The sequence below is a fragment of the Limanda limanda genome, chromosome 13 (assembly GCF_963576545.1).
Source record: "Limanda limanda chromosome 13, fLimLim1.1, whole genome shotgun sequence".
Taxonomy (NCBI): Eukaryota; Metazoa; Chordata; class Actinopteri; order Pleuronectiformes; family Pleuronectidae; genus Limanda; species Limanda limanda.
The window spans coordinates 7,954,474-7,975,078 of record NC_083648.1 but is presented as its reverse complement, the minus strand read 5'-3'; the positions used below and the strand labels follow the sequence as shown (position 1 = coordinate 7,975,078).

The window sequence follows — 20,605 nt, the reverse complement described above, 5'->3', positions numbered from 1 at the left end:
AACTAGAGTGGTGTGAATATCCAAAAAACTGGATTTGAGGACCTGCTGCTAACACTGCTGGGTGGGTAATCCGATTTATGTCTTTGGTGGTCGAGAGCATAGATTGTGTATAAGGATGGACTGTATGACTGTTCCCCTAAAGAGAAGCTTCTTGAATGCCCCCTGGTGGCCGGCTGCAGTGTGGGTCATATACCCTGCATCTACTGTGTCAATGGACCAAACCAAAATGTCACAGTACACGTCAAATACATTAGTCTCAAAAATAATTTTTGACTTTATTGACTTCCAGTTATTTGTTGCTGTAAAAGAGGGTGACGTTTTTGTGTTGAATTAACAACTGTCTGTAAACACACATAATTACAATTTAAAGGGGTGACTATTATCCATTTAATACTCACTCCTATCTGTGGAATTCCATGGCTAATGTGCAATGCATTCCACTGTATATATTCTGTTTCAATTGTATATATAATTTCAATTATATTTATTTTATACTTCCTTGCTCTTACAGAAGTTAGAATAAACGTCAGACTGATTGTTGTAATGAATGAGATTTAAAGATTTAATGATCAGGTTATTAGGGCATGTGGTATTTTTGAAAACACATACTGCTGCAAATGAATGATGTATGGACCAATTACAAGTTAATAATTAAACTATCGTTATATCATAGGATTACATATTTTTGTGGGCAAAGAGAACACATTGTAAAAAATACAAAATACAACCAAATTAAATTAAATTAAATTAATCCTGCGCAGCTCACTTCTGCGCAGGAGATAAATAAAATAAAAAACAAAAAATTAAATACAAAACAAAAAAAAGATACAGCATATACTGTATTTGAACAGTGGAATCTCTGAAACTGAGATGGTTTGATTCGATGAATACATGTGGATTATATGCTGGTGGTCATAATAAATACATTTGTTATTCCTCAGGTTGAGCTTTTTGGAGATGATAAAGAATAATGAAGGCATTTTATGGATGACACGGTCTAGTATTTAATGAACAAATTAAATAAAATTATGATATTCAAGTTTAATAGCAACTGAATCACAGCTGTCGCTCAAAAAGTACACCATGCTTTGGGAGGATTGCAGCTCTTCCAAGTAAATCCCATTAAAACATATTTTCCCTGATACTGTTAATATTTTTGTTGGCTCTGTTTTGGCTTTCTTGTTAACTTCGTCCGAGCTCCTGTCCCGGTTCGGCCCGGTTAGTCCCGGTTAGGCCCGGTTAATCCAGGTCAGTGCCGCAGGTGTTGTGACTCAGACGGTTTCCTCCCGGAACCTCTCCGCCCTCTCCCTCCGCTCGCCCCCGCGTCTCCTCGCTTAAGGGGCGTATGCGCGCTCCCGAGACACCAGGAAATATGGCGGCGCTCATGACGCTCAGTCAGGTAAGAAGCGAACTATGTCCCTAAAAGCCTGTTAAATGAGAAGCTGCTCACCTTCCAGGGACGGGGACAGTGTCTCTGTGATGTCCCCTGTCCGCTGCTGGACAGACCGCGGTGAACCCCCAGCTGGGGACCCGTATCAGGGACGTTTAGCTGTGGGGGGGAACGAGTTGGTTGGCTCGTTGAAGTGAAGTGAAGATAACAAAGTTACTGTGGGTTTCCTCCATGGAAGAGGGGAAGCTACATCTGTTAGCACAGGGAAGCTAACATCTAGAGAGGCACCTGTTCGTTATGTATCGTTAAAGTGGAACCAAAGCCAATGAGCAGCTAGCTAGCATTAGCTTTGTTTATCTTCTTCTTTGTCAAAGAGTGTGAACTACCAGCTCCAGTTTGTCTACTCTCTGGTTGTGAGTCAGCTTCATGTTGTTGTGTTTGTCTCTCCCATCTGCCCTCTGCAGCTCTCGGGTGGAAACCCAGCCTATGAACACTACTACAGACAGGTGAGACGTCCACTAGCTGCTACTGGTCACTCAGTTCTGTCCCTGTAACAAACACAAGTTGTGTCTCCATGTGTCCACTTCATGCTTGTGTGTGTCTTGACTCTTGTGTGTAGCTGGATCCTGGGAACACAGGCAGAATATCAGCTGGAGACTCTGCGCAGTTCCTTAAGAAGTCCGGGCTGTCGGACAGCACATTGGGGAAGGTGGGTTTCAAACACATGAACACATGAGACACACACAGTGTATACCTAATCTATGGCTTCTAGATTGTGTTGTTATTATTTCCCTTAGGTTTGGGATTTGGCAGATTCGGAACGGAAAGGATTTCTGGATAAAAGGGTGACACTGAATTTCTCTGTACATTTGCAGTGATTGCTGATGCTGACATGTGCGTTTAACACCCTCTCTTCCTCTTTTCTTTAGGGTTTCTTCATCGCTCTGAGACTGGTGGCCTCAGCACAGGGAGGAAATGACATCAGCCTCAACAACCTCAACCAAATCCTGGCTGCACCGAAATTTGTAAGTGTTGAAATGGAGTGTGTGTGACAGAGAGACAAATGGCAGCTGGGGAACTTACCATTCCTGGAGCTTCCTGCATTTGTTCCTGTGTTTGTCTGGGAAATTACCTTATTCTCACTCTATCTTTCACAGAAGGACAGCAGCAGCCCGTTGTTAAGTATTCCCACGACAGCGCCTGACTCGCAGTGGGCAATAAGGGTGAGTTGATAGTATTTAATAATAATAAAACAAACATTATTGAAGATATAAGAAAGTGAAGCTCGTCATCTGATCTTGATTTTTTTTCTTTTCTCTCCCAGCCTGATGAAAAAGGGAAGTTTGAGGGTATTTTTGAGAGTCTGGGTCCTGTGAAGGGTCTTCTCTCCGGGGAGAAAGTCAGGCCCGTTCTGATAAACTCCAAGCTACCTATGGACGTGTTAGGAAAGGTGACATGACCCTTTAAGAGTGATTATACCCACTAATAATTAATAATTAATAATTCAAAGCAGCTAAATCATGTGTATATCTTGCATTTCGTTAATGTTTCCATAGATTTGGGACCTAAGTGATGTCGATAAAGATGGGCTTTTGGACAAAGATGAGTTCACAGTGGTAAGCTAATCGAAAAAATACTTTATATCACAAGAAAATGTAACATTTAATCACATAAATTAACTGATTTCCCCTGTTGTTTAGGCCATGCATCTGGTGTACCGATCCATGGAGATGGAGCCCCTCCCAACGAGCCTACCCACTTCCCTCATCCCCCCTTCCAAAAGGAAGAAGTCTGCCGGTGCAATGCCCGGTGCCGTGGCTGTGCTGCCCGGTCTGTCGGGGTTTCCATCCGGCCACGGCCTTTTCAAAGACTCCTTGCGAAGCACTTCTCCTCTGATCAGCTCTACTCCCCTCAGCGTCAGTGCTGTCAGCCTCTCTCCAAAACACTCCTTCAAATCCAGCACGCAGGTCTGTCACCTCGCCTCCTCACTTGGGCTTGTCCTGGGGAGCTGTTAGGAAGAAATGACAATACACCCGAATATAGAAACAGTCTGAATTATCATATAAAGTAATGAGACTAATGTTCATTGTGATGATAAACTCCATAACTCTAATGTAGTTATTTATGAATCGAAGCACTCTACCTTATTTTGTCAAAACAATTTATAACATGGTTCATAAGTATTAATAGTGCGCACTCACGCTCTCGCTCTCTCCCTCCCTCTCTCTCTCTCTCTCTCTCTCTCTCCTTCCTTACTAGTTAAAATAATTGGTGTCTTTTATAATCTGTCTGATGTCATTGGTACAGATTCCTTACTGATTGGATTGATTGTTTTAGAAAAATAATACATCCTTCATATATCTATCTAAATGCAGTGACCTGTAATCCAGGAAAATCCCATGTATGTATGAGGATGTCTGTTTCTATATATAGAGGGTTCTCTAAGTAGAAATACAAAGTGAAAATGTTAAATAAACACATCCGGTTCCTCATCAAAGAAGAGTCAGAAGGGCAGGACCTGGCATCTCAAAGAAACCAACCTATAATGTATTGATGCTCTTCTATTGCTAATGGCTGGACTTGTTTCACCACATTGCTCCAAGCATTGTGAAGTGATCTTTCACCCGCGGCTCGGAGGAACAGGTTTCCCTGAGAGTGAAGGGCAATGACTTTCTCTGCTCACAGTCTTTCCACAATTACCTGACGTGGCTTTCGTGACAATTTTTCTCAATGGATGTCATTTAAAATGTTCTTTTAAAGCTATTTTTAACCTCACTAAGGTGGTAAATTCTCTCAAATACCAAAAACTAAATGCCATATTTTGTAAGGATCCTTATGTAATTTATACTGTGAATCTTTCTTGTTTACTCACTGTCAATCTGATTAGTTTATTTAGTGACGGTGATCACATTTCCAGTATGGGTGTGAACGTGTGTGTCAAATCATCCGGCTGTTGAGCAAGGCATTGCATTTTCATCATAGGGAGGATTCATAGTAAATTATTTTCATTTCCTTCCTAAAACAACATTGGATTTCCTTGCAATCTGATTTTTCAACAGCCCTGTTTAGATTATGTCCAGTAACATTGAAAGTCCCAGGATTTTGTTGTAGATGTTTTTGAAATCACATAAATGTTGTTATTTTCTTGTTCTAGCCGGCGGTGAACTGGGTGGTACCGGTGGCTGACAGGGAGCGATATAAAGACATTTTCAATCAAACAGACTCAGACGGTGACGGCCTGGTCACTGGCGGCGAGGTGATAGAGATCTTTATGCAGTCCAGTCTTTCCCAGACGATGTTGGCGCAGATATGGTGAGACCACATCCTAAATCTCTCTCTGTTTCTCTCTAGCCTGCACCAACACAAACACACACTGGATAGAACCTATCAAAATTTGACCTTGACTTGTGGGATTATTTGCATATAGAGTGGGGAGGTGCGATCCAATCACAAGTGCTGACAGGAGACACATTTTAATGCCAAATGTGAACAGACTAACGCTGTCCACTTGTCATAAAATCAAAACTAAAATCCCACATTTTGTTGTCCTGCCTAGAAAAACTACATTTATTATCTAAATGGCCTTTTCATTGTCAAGATAAAATGATCCAATCATACGCATGCTGTCATACCTGGGTACTTGAGAAGGGCTCAATGACTCATTCACATGTGCTGCAAGCTCAATCAGGCTCAGTACCATAGCACCATCTTTTGGACAGTTTGAATCATTACATTTTCTCTGTGCAACATAAGATGAAAACTTTGAAGCGCCGCTTAAGTGCGTCAGTAGAAGTGGTTAATCCTTCTTCGATATTATTATTATCTTTCAAAGTGTCTAGTACCTGAGTTTTCTGAGTAAAGCTTACTCTTCTGTCTGCAGGGGATTGGCCGACACTAAACGGACAGGAAAGCTGAGCCATGAGCAGTTCTCTCTGGCCATGTACCTGATTCAGCAGAAGGTCACTAAAGGTGTCGACCCCCCCTCCAGTCTCACCCCAGACATGATTCCCCCCTCAGAAAGGACCGGAACAGCAGCAACGGTTCCCGTGAGTCTGGACTTCAGCTCACTCCTGCTTCGTCTTTATGTTTCTCTGTTTATTCAAATTCTGTCTCATTTCCAAAGCAAATATTGTCACTGTCATCTGATTCTGTGCATTAGGAATCTATGTTTCTCTGCAACTGCAGCATTTTGCTCTGTGGCCTTTTAGCCTTTGCTCTGCAACCCTGCTTATATGCTTTTTCTGTGTATGACCTCTTCTCTATCCAACCGAACAGAGCTATGGGGGCCTTCTGTCCTCTGTGAGGCCTGAACCTGCTGCACTTGCCAGTATGCGCAGAGTGAGTAGTTTAGCTTTGTGTCACAAGGTGGCGCTCTTGTACTGTCATATTCTCCATCTCTGTCTGAAGCACTGGGTGTAAACACCTTGTTCCTTTTTTATTATACATCAGTTTTCCAAGTTACGTTCCCAACAGAAGGAAGCACAGAACGTCTTAGGTGTTGTTCGCTTTTATCAACATATTTTGTTGTTTTTGTGAATTTAGTTAGAACTTTAGCTGTGTTTATGGCTTATACTGCCACCTGCTGGAGCTTCACCCGCAATGACCCACCACTGCACCCAATGTCAACATATGTCCATCATGATGTGCTTACCAAATCCAATATAACAAGTAGTGTGTTTATAATTAAGAAATTGAAGTTAAGAATAGAGCAAAAATACAATTAAGTCTGATAGAATTCAAAGGACTAGAATAACATATACTTTTTTAAGTCTTTCACAAGTGCTCTCACTGAGTTTTTTTTTAATTGAAACTCATTAATTTGTTATAAGCCTGATGTTGAACACTGATGGATAAGACCGATGTCACTGTGGAGTTACATTCCTCTGCATTGTCCTATGTGCACTTCTCTTTTTCTATTGTCTGAATCTCTGGCTCCCTCCCTAGCTGTGCGAGGTGTTTGTATTTCCTTCCTGTCTTTTGTTTTGTTAGACTGATCAGTGGGGAGCTCCTCTTCCCTCCTGCATACCTCTCCTTCTCCCCTTTGCTCTCCTTCTCCCCCCCTTTCCCCCCCTTTTTCACATGAGAACATTTCTGCTAAAATCTTAATCGCATCCATTTATTCATTTCCCTGTCCGAGCTGCTGTTTGCCCCTCTCTGTGTCTCTGTTCTCCCCCTACCATCACCCTCACATCCTACAGTGAACCCTCTTACCCTGCCTTCATTTTCTCTTTCTCATCTTCCTCAATGTCTCTGGCCTCAGGACAGCAACAGCTCCACAGGGTCGGCCGAGCTGACAGGCATCAGAGAGCTGGATGACCTCGGTCAGGAAATAACTCAGCTGCAGAGGTGAGCCCCTGCACCCTGAGCATAAGGAGGAAAGGATAGTTTTGTTTCATTTCCTCTGAGAAAAAGGAGGAAAGGTTGCAGTGAGGTGATGTTGAGGCTCAGGATCAAAGCTCTTTTAAAACATTAGTTTTAGTTTATTTAACCAAGTGTTTTTGTTTCTTATTCCTAGAGAGACTCTGAAAAGAAAACAATATCACCATGAAGCTTTACTGATACTTTGTAAGGCTAAAAACATAACTTGAAAGTTTCAGTTTGACTAAATAGAGATTTATATTTCAAATGCATACAGTTATATACTAAATATTCTGATATATGTTAGTGCTTTATGCATGAATAGTCCATGGAAATAAAGAAATAAAAGAATACTGATCAGATGGTTGCAACAGATACCTCATCTTTTGTGATTTCAAGTTTGAAATGGCATTTCACATTATAATGTCAGAGTTGGCTTTGTTGATAACAGAATTTCTTACTTGATTCCCTCGCTCTCCTCCTACGTGCTTCACCGACAGAGAGAAATTCATCCTGGAGCAGGAGATCAGGGAAAAGGAGGATTCCATCAGGCAGCAAAACAGTGACGTTCAGGTAAGGCTAACTAGAGGTATTCTATAGTCAAACATCAGTGACTTTGTATTTCATGAGTCGCAGTTGATCTCAGTGCTTGGTTTCTAAAACTCCTGGTCTGTGTGTGTTCCTCAGAATATGCAGAATGACTTGGACAGAGAAGGCAGCAGCCTGCAGGACCTGGATTCCCAAAAGCAGGATTCCCAGGAGCGTCTGGAGGAGATGGACCAGCAGCGCTCCAAGCTGGAAGGGATGCTCAACGACGTCAAGATCAAGTGCCAGGAGGAGTCTCAAATGGTCAGAGACTTATTAAAATACATAACAAAATTCTGTTTTATTAAATAGTCTGCTTCTGGTGATATGATCATACACAGTCCTGATCTTATTGTGTTCAAATGTCTTTACTAATAAGACTGTGGGGTATTTGGAGTCAGGTTAGGGATATTAATGTGCAATCATTATGATTATTTTTACACCACATGAACGCACTGTCACGCTCAGTCAAGCACTGAGGTCAGTCGAGGATACGTTTTTTATTTTTAAACAGTCACTGAGTGTTCTGCAGTGTAAGTGTGGCGTGTAATCTCTTTTGTAACTTTATAAATATGTTAATTCATGAAGCATTCCATTCTAATTGATTGATTTAGTCTAAGAGTGTAATTTACAAGTAGGTATAATGATCATCATCATCATCTTACTGTACCAAGGTTTTTTCCTGCTCTTGAGAGCAAGCTTCAGTAATACTAAATGCTTCTGCTTTAATTTGTCCAAACAAGCAAAACTTAATTAACGAATCAAACTCAAATTCAATCAAAACAAGTCTAAGTATTTAAAGCTTCCCTCTTTGGTTCTGCATGCACGTATCAGATATCGTCCCTGCAGAGCCAGATCCGCTCTCAGGAGAGCGACGTCCAGAGCAGGGAGGATGAAATGAGCCGCACCAAGGCAGACCTGGGCCGGCTGCACGAGGAGGAGGTCCAGCTGGAGCAGAGCCTGCTCTCTGGTCAGGTCCAGCTGGACAGCATCATCAAGTCGCTCAAAACCACCCAGGAAGAGATCAACCAGGTCAGTGCAGATGTGGAGACAACAGGTTACACAACGATTGTTCAAGTAACTGATTAACTCACTGTTTTGTAGCATAAAGATAAGATTGTAAAGTTAGATAGGTTTAGTTGTTCACACAAATATTAGCTCTGGATACTCAGTCATAATGCAGGACTGGAGGCAGAAAGGTTTTTATATTTCATATGCTATCTGCAACATGTTTTATTTAACTGGAAATCGTGTCGGGAATGCCGCAAGTTCACTTTTGGAAACATAAGTTCTACTTTCATTTCTCCGATCATTGTCCTGCTTATGATTCATGCTTTGAAGCACACTGAAATGAAACTGTTGGAAGTTGCTTCCAGACATGCACTGAGCCCAGGACATTTTTCGGTTGGGCTGCAAGTGAGAACACAAATGTCCGAGCGACATTTCTGGGGTTTTTCACGACAGCCCTTTTGTCAGAGTGAGCCCATGTGAAAATACAGCAGGAAAATGAGAATTCACCGCATTTCTATACAGGATCAACACAAAGTGTCCTGCTTCCTACATGACCTACCCAGGCATTTTCCTGTTGTATTCTCTGACCTAAACAATCTACTGCTGCGTTTTTCATATAAAAGACTAACTCCAGCAAATGTTCAGACCCAATTTTCTGGACTTTTTCTGAAATTCATCTCTGAAAAATGCTCTATTGGTTAAGGTTACTTTTTTCATCAACTCAGCTACTAACCACTAACCAGCAGAAGCCTGATTTCTACTCTTGGAATACTGATTTCTACTTTTCTACTTTGCTTTAAAAATATTTTTATATTTGAAAATGTGGAATCAAATCAGTTTACTAACTTCTGCCAGCTGGGAAATCAAATACGTGAACTATACTAAATGGAATCGCATATTTTTTACATGTTCTCAGGCTCGCAGCAAGTTGTCAATGATCCAGGAAAACCAGAAGGAGATGACCAAGACCATTGAGCAGTACAACGGCGCTTTGAGCGACATCAACGGAGGGAACTTCAGCAACCTGCCGGACTTAAGTGAAGGTTTTGCCGAGAAGGAGAACGGAGGATTCAGGAGCACGGTGAGGAGACGATGAAACCTGTGTATATTCTTTTCGTCTAGACCTTTCCACTTGAAAAACCGGACTGGTTTTAGTGGCTTGCTGTCAAAAACCCAGACAGACTGGAGAAAGTGGGGAACATTTCAATCTTCACAATTACCCTTTTTCTTTTTTGCCACTCTTACCCGTACTTTACCTGTTCAGTGCGATTCAGATGCCAGAGTTCAAAAACAAATACTCTCTTGAAAGCTTGTTTTCATAGTTGGACAGCACTCATCAAACTTTTTAGTTCCTGTAATTTAAAGGTATTTTTGCTGAATGGGGCTATAAGTCATTCCTTACAACTACAGATTAGATATTCTGTGTTTGTTGTCTTTCTTTTGAGTTAGTGTGCGCACTTTCTTTCATTGTTGTCTCTCTCTCTCTCTCTCTCTCTGAACTCGTGGTTGTGTTTCTGTTTTCATGCACCAGGATGATTCTTTCAAGTCGAAGATCGCCAAGTTCAACACCAGCGGTGTTAAGGAGGCCCCAGCCGACCCCTTCCAGACAGAAGACCCCTTTAAGTCCGATCTCTTCAAAGGTCTCCAACACATTCTTCAATCTCTCTATCATTTGCTTCTATATATCTGTAGGGATGAAGATGTATGCTCTGCTAAACACGTGACTCAAGCTTTTCCTTTTACCACCGGAATAGGCACCTCATTGTTGATGTTTATATGATATCTTTGTTGTTCATGCGGTGAAAGAATATAAATAATATACTATATTAATACAGTATGTTGAATGGCACTCAGTAGAGCGCGTACATCCACCAAGGGCTAACAGTCCCCTCATGAAACCACAATTTATCTCTGTAGATCTGGATTTTTATTTGAATCTGCACCAAATTTCACATTCCTATGTCCCTAAACATGCCTGATTTTCTTTATCATGATCTATGGAAAAGAAACACAATCTCCTTAATCGGCGGAGGTTATCATTTTTTGTAAGATGCTGAAGATGACTTTCTTTTTCCAGATCCCTTTGGAGCAGACCCTTTTAAGGAGAGCGATCCCTTTAAAGGCACCTCATCTGAAGATTTCTTTAAGAGGACGGATAAGTCAGACTTGTTCGCATCCTCAGAACCCTTCGGAAGAAAACCCTCACTGCCAGCCAAGGTATCAGACGCCTCCTGTTTTTCAGCGATCAAACTCTGAAATGCTGTTTTCCTTTCTACATTTAATGACTTGCTGTGGTGCTGATACTGTGGAAACAAGCCCTGACGTGTTTTCACCATTGTGTGTGTACGCGGTTATGTAGATGTGGTCGTTTCGTATGGATATTCACAAAAGATCTATTGAATAGCTCACTCACTGAACTTGTGCTTTGCTTGTTTTTCCCAGCCAAGTGCCTTCAGCGGCGGTGATCGCTTCACATCAAACAGCCCCAAGCCAAACAACTCAGGTACTTTGCTGCACACATTGGAAGTCGGTTCGCAGAGGATGATTAACTCTGATTCTTCTGAGTTCATGTTTATCCCTGTTGTTCTGGGACAAGTCCAAAACTCTTAATTTTCCTGTTTAAATGAGTATTTAGTCTGTTATGACGTTTTGTATTTGTTGTTTTTCTTTTCACACGGAACAGGTTGTCAAAGATTCCTTTGTTTATTGTTTGAAGTATTTCTTACTACTATTATTGTAATCAGGAAGCTGCTATGCTGCCGTAGAAGGTACTTTACGCTGACTTCCTGCCGTGGCACTTGGTCAAATAGAAAGAGTGAAAGCCGTCGTCGTCCCCGTGCTAAATATGTGCAGATTTTCCACGCAGGTTTCCCACAATGTGACTCTATTAACAGAGGTCAGAACGTGAGAGAACGTCCCCGTTGTGAAACCCATCTCAAAGAGTCCTTCTTTGCTTTTCTGGGTGACGTGTGAGATTTAGATTATGTTTTTGGGGGCATGAGGGGCAAACAATTTTTACTCACTGTGGCTTCACTTTTTCCTGTGGTTTTGGGCTATTTTTAGTTGAGTACCTACGCATTTAACTACTGGCCAACTAAAAATACTCCCCCCTACCCTGGAAAAACAGGAGGCTCGCAGGATCCAAGCATAACAGAAACTCTGTGACTGCTGGTCCTGCTCTACTAGAATACACTGCCACTCCTTTAACCAGTTCATTCCTGCTTCTGTCCTGCCTTTATATCTGCTGCTATTGACTCGCTCTGCCTCATTCAGTGTAGAAGTTGTTTTAAGTTAGTGGCCGGTCCTGGCCAGTGCTCTGCAGCGCTTACACACCTCCACAAGAACACAGAGGCATCTGTAGACCTGAGCCCAGTGACTGTGTGTAAAGGAAAACACCGCGTAGCTCACATGAATGGGGTCTCTTGTGGTTGCACATGCACAACAAACATATTCTATTACAATGTTTTGTTTTTTCACTGTAACGATCGACAGTTTGCCTTTTTTTTTTTCATTAAGCAGCATACCACCGAGCTTCAAAACAAGCCGGGCACAGTTCTGGTTAACACTGCGCCAACTGACGCCTCTAATTAGTTGATCAGATACATACGTCAGGTTAAACAAAACCTCTGCGTTCCAGGTTTTTTTCCCCGAAAATGTCATGGAAAATTAAACAGTCATGCCTCATTCCCTCCCCTGGAAATCGTACGCAGGCCTTCTCAGAATAGGCCCGAGATGTAGAGATGCTTTTGAATGCGTGGTTCAGGGGACTGAACTTCATTATAGTTTCTGGTTCTTTCCATAAATGTATTCAAATGTTCCAAATGCTTCTCAATGTACTCTTGTCACAGAAGTGTTTGGGAAAGTGGACCCCTTCCGAAGCCAGTCTTTTGGAGGCAAAGGAGGTGGTTTTGCTGACTTTAGTCAGATGTCAAAGGTGAGTTATGAATCAGTTGCACCATAAAACATCATTTTCCACCGAAGCTGTAGAAAAACTATGTTGTTACTTCTTCTCCAGTCTTGATTTATTTCTTAATTTTTTTTAACCAGTTTATAACGTTTGTGAAAACAGTCTCTCTGGTATGAGGCCAGGGGCTTTAGATCTTGGCTGACATTTCTGTCGGCGTCATCATGTTGTGTGATAGGTGAGGGATTTTTTTTGTGTGCGAACAGAAACCAGACAACCCCGTGCTCCCATCAAAGAAAAGTGTGCCTAACCGACCTGCACCTCCCTATGGTAAGAGCTGAATTTATGCATGTGTTTGTTTGCTTGCCTCAACATGACCGTGCTTGCCGCTTAACTTGACATTAATGGTTTATTGTTGTCCATAACCAGCATGTATTGTTGGTTTAACCCAATTGAATTCGATGCCATTTATGATTTATCACGCTGTTGTTGTCGGTACAACTGTAGGTCGTCCTGTTCTACTTGACTTGTCACAAAAATGTAGCAGCAACAACATGTTGCACATAAGACAGGGATTATTATGCCCTGATGGTATGAGGAAAAAAATCCACTTCCCTGTTGAGCTGTGAGGGTGCAGGAAAAGTTTCTGACAAGTTTCTGAAGTTAGAACAGTAAAGTTGGTGGCGGGAGGATATGATCCTAGCATGGGTTTCTAAAAGTAATGTGTAATAAAGACAGTTTAATAACTTTATTTTTGTTTATGTAGCTCCATGCTGTGTGAATTTACTGAGAAGCTATAAAAAAAAACCCTCTTCTCAGCTATTTAACCTCCTGACATGTTTACCCTCTTGTTCATCTCGTACAAAGTCACACACATGCTGACAGGACATGCCCAACACATGCCCTTCCGCTGTTACCTTGCACTTATTCTTTTAGCAGAAGCCACAGCGTGAGAAAGTTGGTGTTCCCCTTTGCTTAACCACACAGAGAGTGGTAGAGATGAGTATCGGCTGCTAAATAGCGAGCCAGCACCAGAGATGTGTTTCGTTCACGATGGGGAAGTGAGAAGCCCACACTCCGAGACGTGGGCCGCTCTGAAGGTTCTGCATCACAGGAACGAGTGTGCAACCAGTTCTGGTCGAGTAAACCGGTGTGAATTAACTGTTGCAGCAATTTTTCAGGCATTTGTGAAGCAGTGTAACTAGTAAATTAGTATTTCATTAGAGAAATCGAAGCCCTGTGAATTTGCTGATGCAGCCTTTTTGTGTTGTCCTGGGCAGATAATAATACATCATTAGAGGAAATGTATTCAGCGCTAACTGGAGACGAGGGTGGGTCACTCTTCTTCAATTCTCTTTTCCAAAAAAGCAGCACTTTGCTTCTCAAGCTGCGATGCATCAGTCAGCTTTACTCAATAAATGTGGTTAACACCTTTTTTAAACAGACATCACCCATGGGTAACTACAGAGCTTCAAGCTCTAGGCTTCCTGTAAAAAATTGTGCAACAGAATACGACCCACGCCTCTGAAGTGTGAGGTGATTTTCCCAAGAGGGCAAACAGTTGTTGTCCTCCATATAGTCAGGCCTCCGAACAATGTTTTTATGACATGGATTTGGTATTTATTGAAATATCTTCCTTCTCCAGTGGGTGTGCTCGGCTCGGGTGCGTCAGAGCCGTTCCAGAGTGTTTGCTCCGCGGCCGACAGTAAACACTCTAATGCTTCGGCAGACTCGAGTAAAACATCCAAAGACTGCCCTGTGGGTTTTGCACATTTTGACTCTGTAAGTCTAGTCCACTTACAGTTCCTTCCGTCGGATCACGTCCCTTTTGTCTGCATGAGCTGCCGAACCCTTCGATCTCACTCTCTGGATTCTGGAGCTGCAGGCTCACAGGTGTCGGCTGCTCTGTCTCTGGGCCTCATTCTGTAAACTCTCCCTCACATGGTGACTTTAGAAAGCAATCACAGGACTGATGTTTTCTACTGGCTGTCGACTAACAACTGACAGAACATCTCAGAGCTTCGAATGAAAGTGAGAATACGTGTTTGCATGACCCACTTGGACGGTTCTGGTAGAGGGGCTTCGCATGCTCGTCGTCGTCTCAGACAGGAAGTCAGGATTCACACACTGTTAGCAGGCGAGTCTGTGAACTTGCCCGGTCAGGCAGCACTGGAGGAGCATTTTTCAAGTGTTGAAGAACAAGCTAAAGGCTTATTTTCTGTCAAAGCATGAAATGCCTGGAAGCAGAGCACAACAGAGTAAATCTGCCTCTTTGTCCTCCACCTTCCGCTTCTTTGCTCTCGTGTAAAAAGTCTAACAGCTGAGCGTCCTCTCACGTGGGAGGTTGATGCATGGCAGTTCTTTTTGTGTCCCGATTGTTTCATTTGATGTGACATGAATTTATGTTATCCCTCCTGCCAGCATGACCGTTGTGAAAGGGATTTGTGTGGTTTCTTTTTTTTTTTTGACATCGAGCTCTGCATTGTAATCTTTGTTTTTCTGCCAGGATCCGAACATGTCAAGGTAAGACTGTGCGAGGGTGTGGTGGTCAATCCTTTGCATGTGAAAAAAAACCTGTCCGCACAGCAGAATCTGCGTTGGGTGATTCATCAGCACGATTATTTTCAATGTTTCCACAGTCACATCGATCCAGCTCCTGAATATTTATGTGACCAGTGATTTTTGGCACTGCTGTAGCTCGAGTTTTTGAGTAGAAATCCTTTTAATTAAGCTTTTAGTGCCGATTTCTTTGCTATTTTGTGACGTCCCAGTGAATTATAAAGTCCTGATTTATGCATTTTTTTTTCCTCAGCTTACCGTCGTATCTCAAATACTTTCCGTGTTGTGTGGACATTATCTTTTCTGCCAAATTAGGCCTGATTTCAAATTTGCAACCACCTTTTGTTTCTACATCGGCTTTCGTCCAGTGATTTGTCTCTTTTTTGTTTGTGTGTTGTGTTGACATGTCAGCCTGCATTCCTGTGTTTTGTCCACATCTAACATTTTGTTTCCCTGCTCTAGTTTGGAAGTGAGAACCAGCAGCTGGAATGGGCCAAGCAGGAGAGCGAGCGGGCGGAGCAGGACCGGCTGAGGAGGCTCCGGCTCCAGGAGCAGCAGGACCTGGAGCTCGCCATCGCCCTCAGCAGGGCCGACATGCCCGGCGCCTGACCAGGCACGCCCCCCCCCCCACAGCTTTCCACTCCTCCTCCTGTTGCCTTATAGTCCTCCGTCCTCTGGCGCATGACAACAGCACCGACGCTGGCCCGACATGACTAGCAGCCCCTGTTACCAATTTGTGCAAGACACCAGTGTTTCCCCCACCGTCAAATGACTCAAACTACATGGCAACTATAATCAGGGACGATACGGAGCCACTTGATTTAAGCCTGGCTTCATCCTGCAAGACCAGAGCGATTTAACGAAACCTAAACCAGGAGGCTTCTCCACTACAACCTCAATCTAGCTCCATATCTCGTCATGGTTAATCACCCTGCCTTAACTAAAAGCCTGTATGTTGCAAAAAAAAAAGAAGCAATCTTAAGAATATTTTACCATTTTATTTGTGTACAAAAGCAATGAATCTGTTATGTATCAATGACTATGAAGGACTTGCAAAGTGCACTGTATAAACTGTTTTATATAATCTTTGATTACTCCTAAAAAGTCCTATTGAAAGTCAAACCATACAAGCTAAGAACTCTGTTGGGTTTGTGCGAGAGTTATGTTCATATACTGTAAATATTGATAGTTTTATTTCCAAGTCCATCTCATAGGACTAGATTTTAGTTATCGGCATGACAATGGCATGATTTAGATTTTCATTTCAAATGATACAAGTGTTTCCTTACAATCCTGAATGCATATCTTATATTTATGGCCTTAGAGTCTGTGGATTGAAGAAACATTTGAATATAATCGAACCCTCAAAAGGAATATTCATGTAAATGTAGAAGTTGTGATGATTTGGGAAACGAATGAGCATTTTATTCCTATAGCAAAGCTTCAGTGAGTTAACTTCTTGTGTTTAGAGTCATTAAGATGGTAGAGATAATCATGGAGGTCTTCCTTTCTTCTGATCCAAGTTCAGTCGGTTTCACCTGGAGCGCTGTTGATCCGCCCCCCCCCCCCCCCTGATGTCAGCTGGTTTGTCATTGGCTGCCTTGTTGTAACGCCCAAACAACCTGCACTCCCATACAACTAAAAGCCTCTATCAAATGGACAAAGTGTAAACCTACGTTGTTTATGCTGGTGCTGTTACATTCTAGATTTGTCCTCTTTTTACTCCTTCTCCTTCTTCTTCTCCTTCACATCACCACTCATGCACAGTGACGGCTGCTCTTTAGAAAGTTTTTAGCTTTTTGCTCCAATCAACCATTGGATTTGTTATTTTTAAGCTCTGTGTCTTTTCTGTGCGTTAATATCTAACGATCCAGCTGAAGGACATTTGTGTAAATATCCTCACAATGCTTCCTTGTAATTATGAAACACTAATCAGGTTTATTCGGCACATAATGTAGGCACTGTATATTCCAGCACCTACTGGACAAGGTGGCATTGCCTTATTTATCAACATATCATTTTAACATTATATTGCACAGTATGTATGTGATGATGATATATATATCTATATATATTAAAACAATTCTTAGAGTTGCTCAGAAGTGTACTAGCTTTTAATTGAATAAAAGTGATTTTTAACATGACTGGAATATGTTTAGTATTGTAATAGCGGTCACAGAAAGAAAGAAACACATGGTAATACATTTATTTTGTAATCTAAATTATGCATCAGTGGTAGATATAGATATATTGTGTCAACTTTAGCTTTAAATGGTAATCTGCTTCTTTTTTTAAATCATTTTATATTATTTGTTGACATATTTGAGTTATGCATTGATATTGTGAGAAGAAAAGGGAAATGAGAGTGACACATTTGCATCTTCCAGCGTGGATATTTTTGACCAAGTATGTGCTTCCTCTTTTTGTGTTGAATTGCAGCAGAGTTTTATACCCACACATCTATAGTCACGTTCTATAACACTTTCTATCAAGTTCTGTTTAAAGTTGTTTAAATTGATTAATCACTAAAACCACATACTACAAGAAAATTTTGAACCTTTTTAAAAAGATGCCGTCTGGTTTTGATACATCCACTCGAATCTAGACTCTTTGATGCTGGGGAAACAAATACTGACACCACGCAGACGTATTATGCACAGACCCGGATACTTTGAAACTGCAGTGCCGAGTGACTCTGTGTAATTGTAGTATTAAGGCCCTTTGATGTCCCACTATAATTTCTACCCATCAGAAAGGGAGTCTAAGGGCTCCCTGATGAGGGTTTGCTGTTCCCCTCTGTCCAGACGGCTCCTGGCTCACTCTGTAATTATGGAGATGGAGTGTTTGTATTTATAGGCTAAGCCCACAAGTGGCTGCCCTTTTTCTGTCGTGCAGCTGCATAGCATCACAGTGGAAATCAAGTGGCCATATTTTGAAAAAGTCCGTATACAATGGCAGCATGTATAACCCGTTTAGTGTCAGTGATGTGATGGTGTGCAGGTCCTGCGGCTGTGAGCAGAGTATGAAACTTCCAGTGGGCGCATGTGGTTCATTGAAGTCGAGGTGTGAACAAGAGGTCGCTCAGAAATAGAGAGAGAGGCTGTGACGTCAATTCAATTTCATTGATTTTTAATATTTACAATAAATACACATTTTACACAGTATAAAATTCCATTTACATATTCTTATAAATTTAAGTAAAAAATAATGCACAGGACATCAAGCCCTGATAGTGTACACAGGGGCTGGATCAGGGAGTTTCACACCAGAGGAGACACAATGACTCCGAGCAGGAAGAAGCAATAAAATACAAAAACAGTTCAGGCCATTTGGACATTGAGGCAGTTTAAATAAAACATTGTCTTTGCACACGTTTTGGCAACTGCATGTGCATCTCACTCCCGTGGACGAGAACACGTCCTGGTCTGTGGCCATGTCTTTCTGTCACTAAAGAGTTTTTTTACAGTAGCACAGTCATGAGAGAGGCACTTGTGTCAAACACCGCATTCCAGTTCTGTCAAGGAAGAGTAGTATATACAGGGCCAGCCCCTTCTTGGTCTGCCTGCTCTAGAGCAAACAAAGCTTTTCTAAAGCTTTCAAAGAACCAAAGTAGTACCAGCTACGTCATTAGAAAATAATAACACTAAAACTTTTTTTTTTTTAATTCAATATTATATATATTTATAAAAAAAAAAACTTTGGTCCATGGACTTTGGTCATGTGGAGAACAACTTAAATAAAAAAAATACATCAGTTGGATCACAATAAAAATAACACACACATACACACACACCCCTGAACCCCAAGTTCTTTTTTGGGGGGGTCCAATCACATGTGCCTCTTCATGTGCAGGGCCAGGTGGTCGGACCTGGAGAAGGCTCTCTCGCACAGGTGGCACTGGAACGGCCTGTGTCCGGTGTGTTTCCTGAAATGCCGAGTGAGCTCGTCGGACCGGGCGAACTTCCACCCGCAGCCCTCCCAGCTGCAGTGGTAAGGCTTCTCACCTGGAGGGACAGAGAGAAGGGACATGGTCAGAACGTGCACAGAGAGAGAGAGGAGTCACTGGGCTGTGCAGAGAGGAGACATGTAGTCAGACTGGTTGCACTGGGAGATGGAGCTGTGACTTACCGGTGTGCGTCCTGAGGTGAGCCTTGAGGTGGGAGCTCTTGGTGTAAGTTTTCCCGCAGCCTGCGAACGTGCACGTATGTGACGCCGTGCGTTTCCTCGGCCACGTCCGTCTCCCTCTCTTCGGTTTGGACTCCAGCAGCTCCAGGGGCGAGGAGGGCGGTGTCAGCATCACCCGGTGCCCGCCCGGCTGCAGACCCAGACCCTCGTCGTACATGCCGAAGGCTCCGTGCGGGTTGTGGTGGTAGGACATGTGCAGCTGCTGTTGCGGGTGCTGGTGCTGTGGGTGCTGCTGGTTGTTGTGCGGGAAAGGCACCGCACTGTGGTACTTCTGCTGGAAGTTCATGGAGTGGCACAGCTGGGCCTGGCACTCCGAGGAAGAGGCTGCCACCCCTTGCTCGTCCGGGCTCAGCGGCGGCGTCATGCTGCTGCTGGCCCCCCGCGGGGAGATGGCCACCCGGGGCTGCTCGAAGCCCCCCAGCATGCAGGCGGACACGTTGCCCTCCTGCTTGATCTTGCTGCAGCTCTGAGGCACCATGCCCACGCAGGGGCCGTACGCGTCCATGGAGGGCTCCACCTTGATGTTGTCCAGCCGAGGGAAAGAAGAAGGAGCGGTGTTGACGTAAAACCTGCCGTGCACCACGCTGGGGCTGCGGGTGAGGGAGAAGCTGTTGGAGCCCTCCGAGCGAAGGAGCTCCGTCATGAGGCTCACGCCGTACGGAGGCGGCGGGGATCGGTGCTCCTCCGCCGGGTAGGATGGCACCGAGGCTCCGGGGTACATGCCGATGGGCTCCACGCTGCCCACGTACTCCGCTCCGCTGTCCGAGCCCGTCGTGTTGGCGAGAATAAAATCCAGATCCAGATAGTTGCTCAGATCCTCGTCGTCCTTTTTGCTGTGATTGTCCAGGTTTTGTACCATTTCGAGCATGGAGCAGCTGCTGGAAACCAGTTTGTCCATCTCTCCTTTCCACCTCTGGAATGAGCAAAGAAAACACCATCAGTTCACAGAGCCGAGCACCACAAGTTTAAGTTACACAAAAACACACACAACTTCTCCTTCTGTTAATGTGATGAACTAAGTTTGCATCTTTGTTTCTCTTTACGCAAATTCGTTGTGTCAAACTTCGCTACAAACAGGTGAAACAAAAAAAGTTACATTGTATCCAACTCGTTAACTCACGTTTTCCCAGGGTTTCTCTCTTTGGTTGGAGAAGGTGGCGAACGACGGCAGCATCACTCCGGATAAAGCCATCTCCTGCTCGCTGTGGTAATCAAACTGGTCGGTGTAATCAAACTGGGAACTGTGGTGGAGTCCGACTGGTTCTGCGCCTGGAGTCCGTGCGCCCGCGTCCCAGTGGTGTCTCTCCACGGGCATGAACACAAGTTTTTGAAAAGTGGTAGGAGGTCCTCCGACCTTTTAACTCTCCGGGCAGCTCGCTCCTGGCCAATTGTGAGAGCTCAGGAAACCACGTAGAGGGTTTGGTAAATATAGCTCTTTATAAAGCGGCTGCTGCAGGCGTGTGACCGGCACAGCGGTGCGGGAGCTGCCTATAAAGCGCGCTCCCTCCCTCCCCCGCACGCTGACGCACGCCACGCAAACCTGACCAACCTGCGCTAAGCTGCTGGAAACAAGTTGCAGGAGAATCATAAACACACACACAAACGGGAGATAT

The 20,605-nt window shown here is 43.4% G+C and overlaps 2 protein-coding genes across 5 annotated transcripts; one reads left to right on the top strand and one right to left on the bottom strand.

The window, feature by feature from the left end:
- Window positions 1-1,360: 1,360 nt before the first annotated feature.
- On the top strand, window positions 1,361-16,951 carry LOC133018082 (epidermal growth factor receptor substrate 15-like 1). Of its 4 annotated transcripts, XM_061084384.1 has the most exons (24): window positions 1,361-1,399; window positions 1,855-1,896; window positions 2,010-2,099; window positions 2,188-2,235; window positions 2,320-2,415; window positions 2,548-2,613; window positions 2,715-2,840; window positions 2,947-3,006; window positions 3,091-3,357; window positions 4,545-4,702; window positions 5,271-5,436; window positions 5,666-5,728; window positions 6,651-6,736; window positions 7,249-7,321; window positions 7,436-7,597; window positions 8,168-8,365; window positions 9,261-9,425; window positions 9,876-9,984; window positions 10,422-10,561; window positions 10,787-10,847; window positions 12,193-12,278; window positions 12,515-12,578; window positions 14,755-14,771; window positions 15,270-16,951. In XM_061084384.1, the coding sequence occupies exons 1-24, from the start codon at window positions 1,373-1,375 to the stop codon at window positions 15,414-15,416; spliced, it is 2,517 nt and encodes an 838-aa protein (XP_060940367.1). In that variant the 5' UTR covers window positions 1,361-1,372; the 3' UTR covers window positions 15,417-16,951. The 4 variants fall into 4 exon arrangements, with proteins under 4 accessions (XP_060940367.1, XP_060940368.1, XP_060940366.1 ...); XM_061084385.1 differs by lacking the exon at window positions 14,755-14,771 and having other exon boundaries at window positions 15,270-15,342; XM_061084383.1 differs by having other exon boundaries at window positions 14,755-15,338.
- Window positions 16,952-17,919: 968 nt separating this feature from the next.
- On the bottom strand, window positions 17,920-20,351 carry LOC133017736 (Krueppel-like factor 2). The gene is made up of 3 exons (XM_061083900.1): window positions 20,113-20,351; window positions 18,936-19,905; window positions 17,920-18,811 (listed from the first exon to the last, which is right to left on the bottom strand). The coding sequence occupies exons 1-3, from the start codon at window positions 20,305-20,307 to the stop codon at window positions 18,636-18,638; spliced, it is 1,341 nt and encodes a 446-aa protein (XP_060939883.1). The 5' UTR covers window positions 20,308-20,351; the 3' UTR covers window positions 17,920-18,635.
- Window positions 20,352-20,605: the final 254 nt, after the last annotated feature.

What these genes read in the sequence shown, in the direction of transcription:
- LOC133018082 (XM_061084382.1), top strand. Translation starts at nt 1,373, where the DNA reads ATGGCGGCGCTCATGACGCTCAGTCAG. An exon ending in ACTCGCAGTGGGCAATAAGG is followed by an intron (nt 2,614 to 2,714) that starts GTGAGTTGATAG and finishes TTTCTCTCCCAG; the next exon opens with CCTGATGAAAAAGGGAAGTT. An exon ending in GAACAGCAGCAACGGTTCCC is followed by an intron (nt 5,437 to 6,650) that starts GTGAGTCTGGAC and finishes CTCTGGCCTCAG; the next exon opens with GACAGCAACAGCTCCACAGG.
- LOC133017736 (XM_061083900.1), bottom strand. Translation starts at nt 20,307, where the DNA reads ATGCCCGTGGAGAGACACCACTGGGACGCGGGCGCACGGACTCCAGGC. An exon ending in GAGAGAAACCCTGGGAAAAC is followed by an intron (nt 19,906 to 20,112) that starts GTGAGTTAACGA and finishes TGCTCATTCCAG; the next exon opens with AGGTGGAAAGGAGAGATGGA. An exon ending in TCACCTCAGGACGCACACCG is followed by an intron (nt 18,812 to 18,935) that starts GTAAGTCACAGC and finishes CTGTCCCTCCAG; the next exon opens with GTGAGAAGCCTTACCACTGC.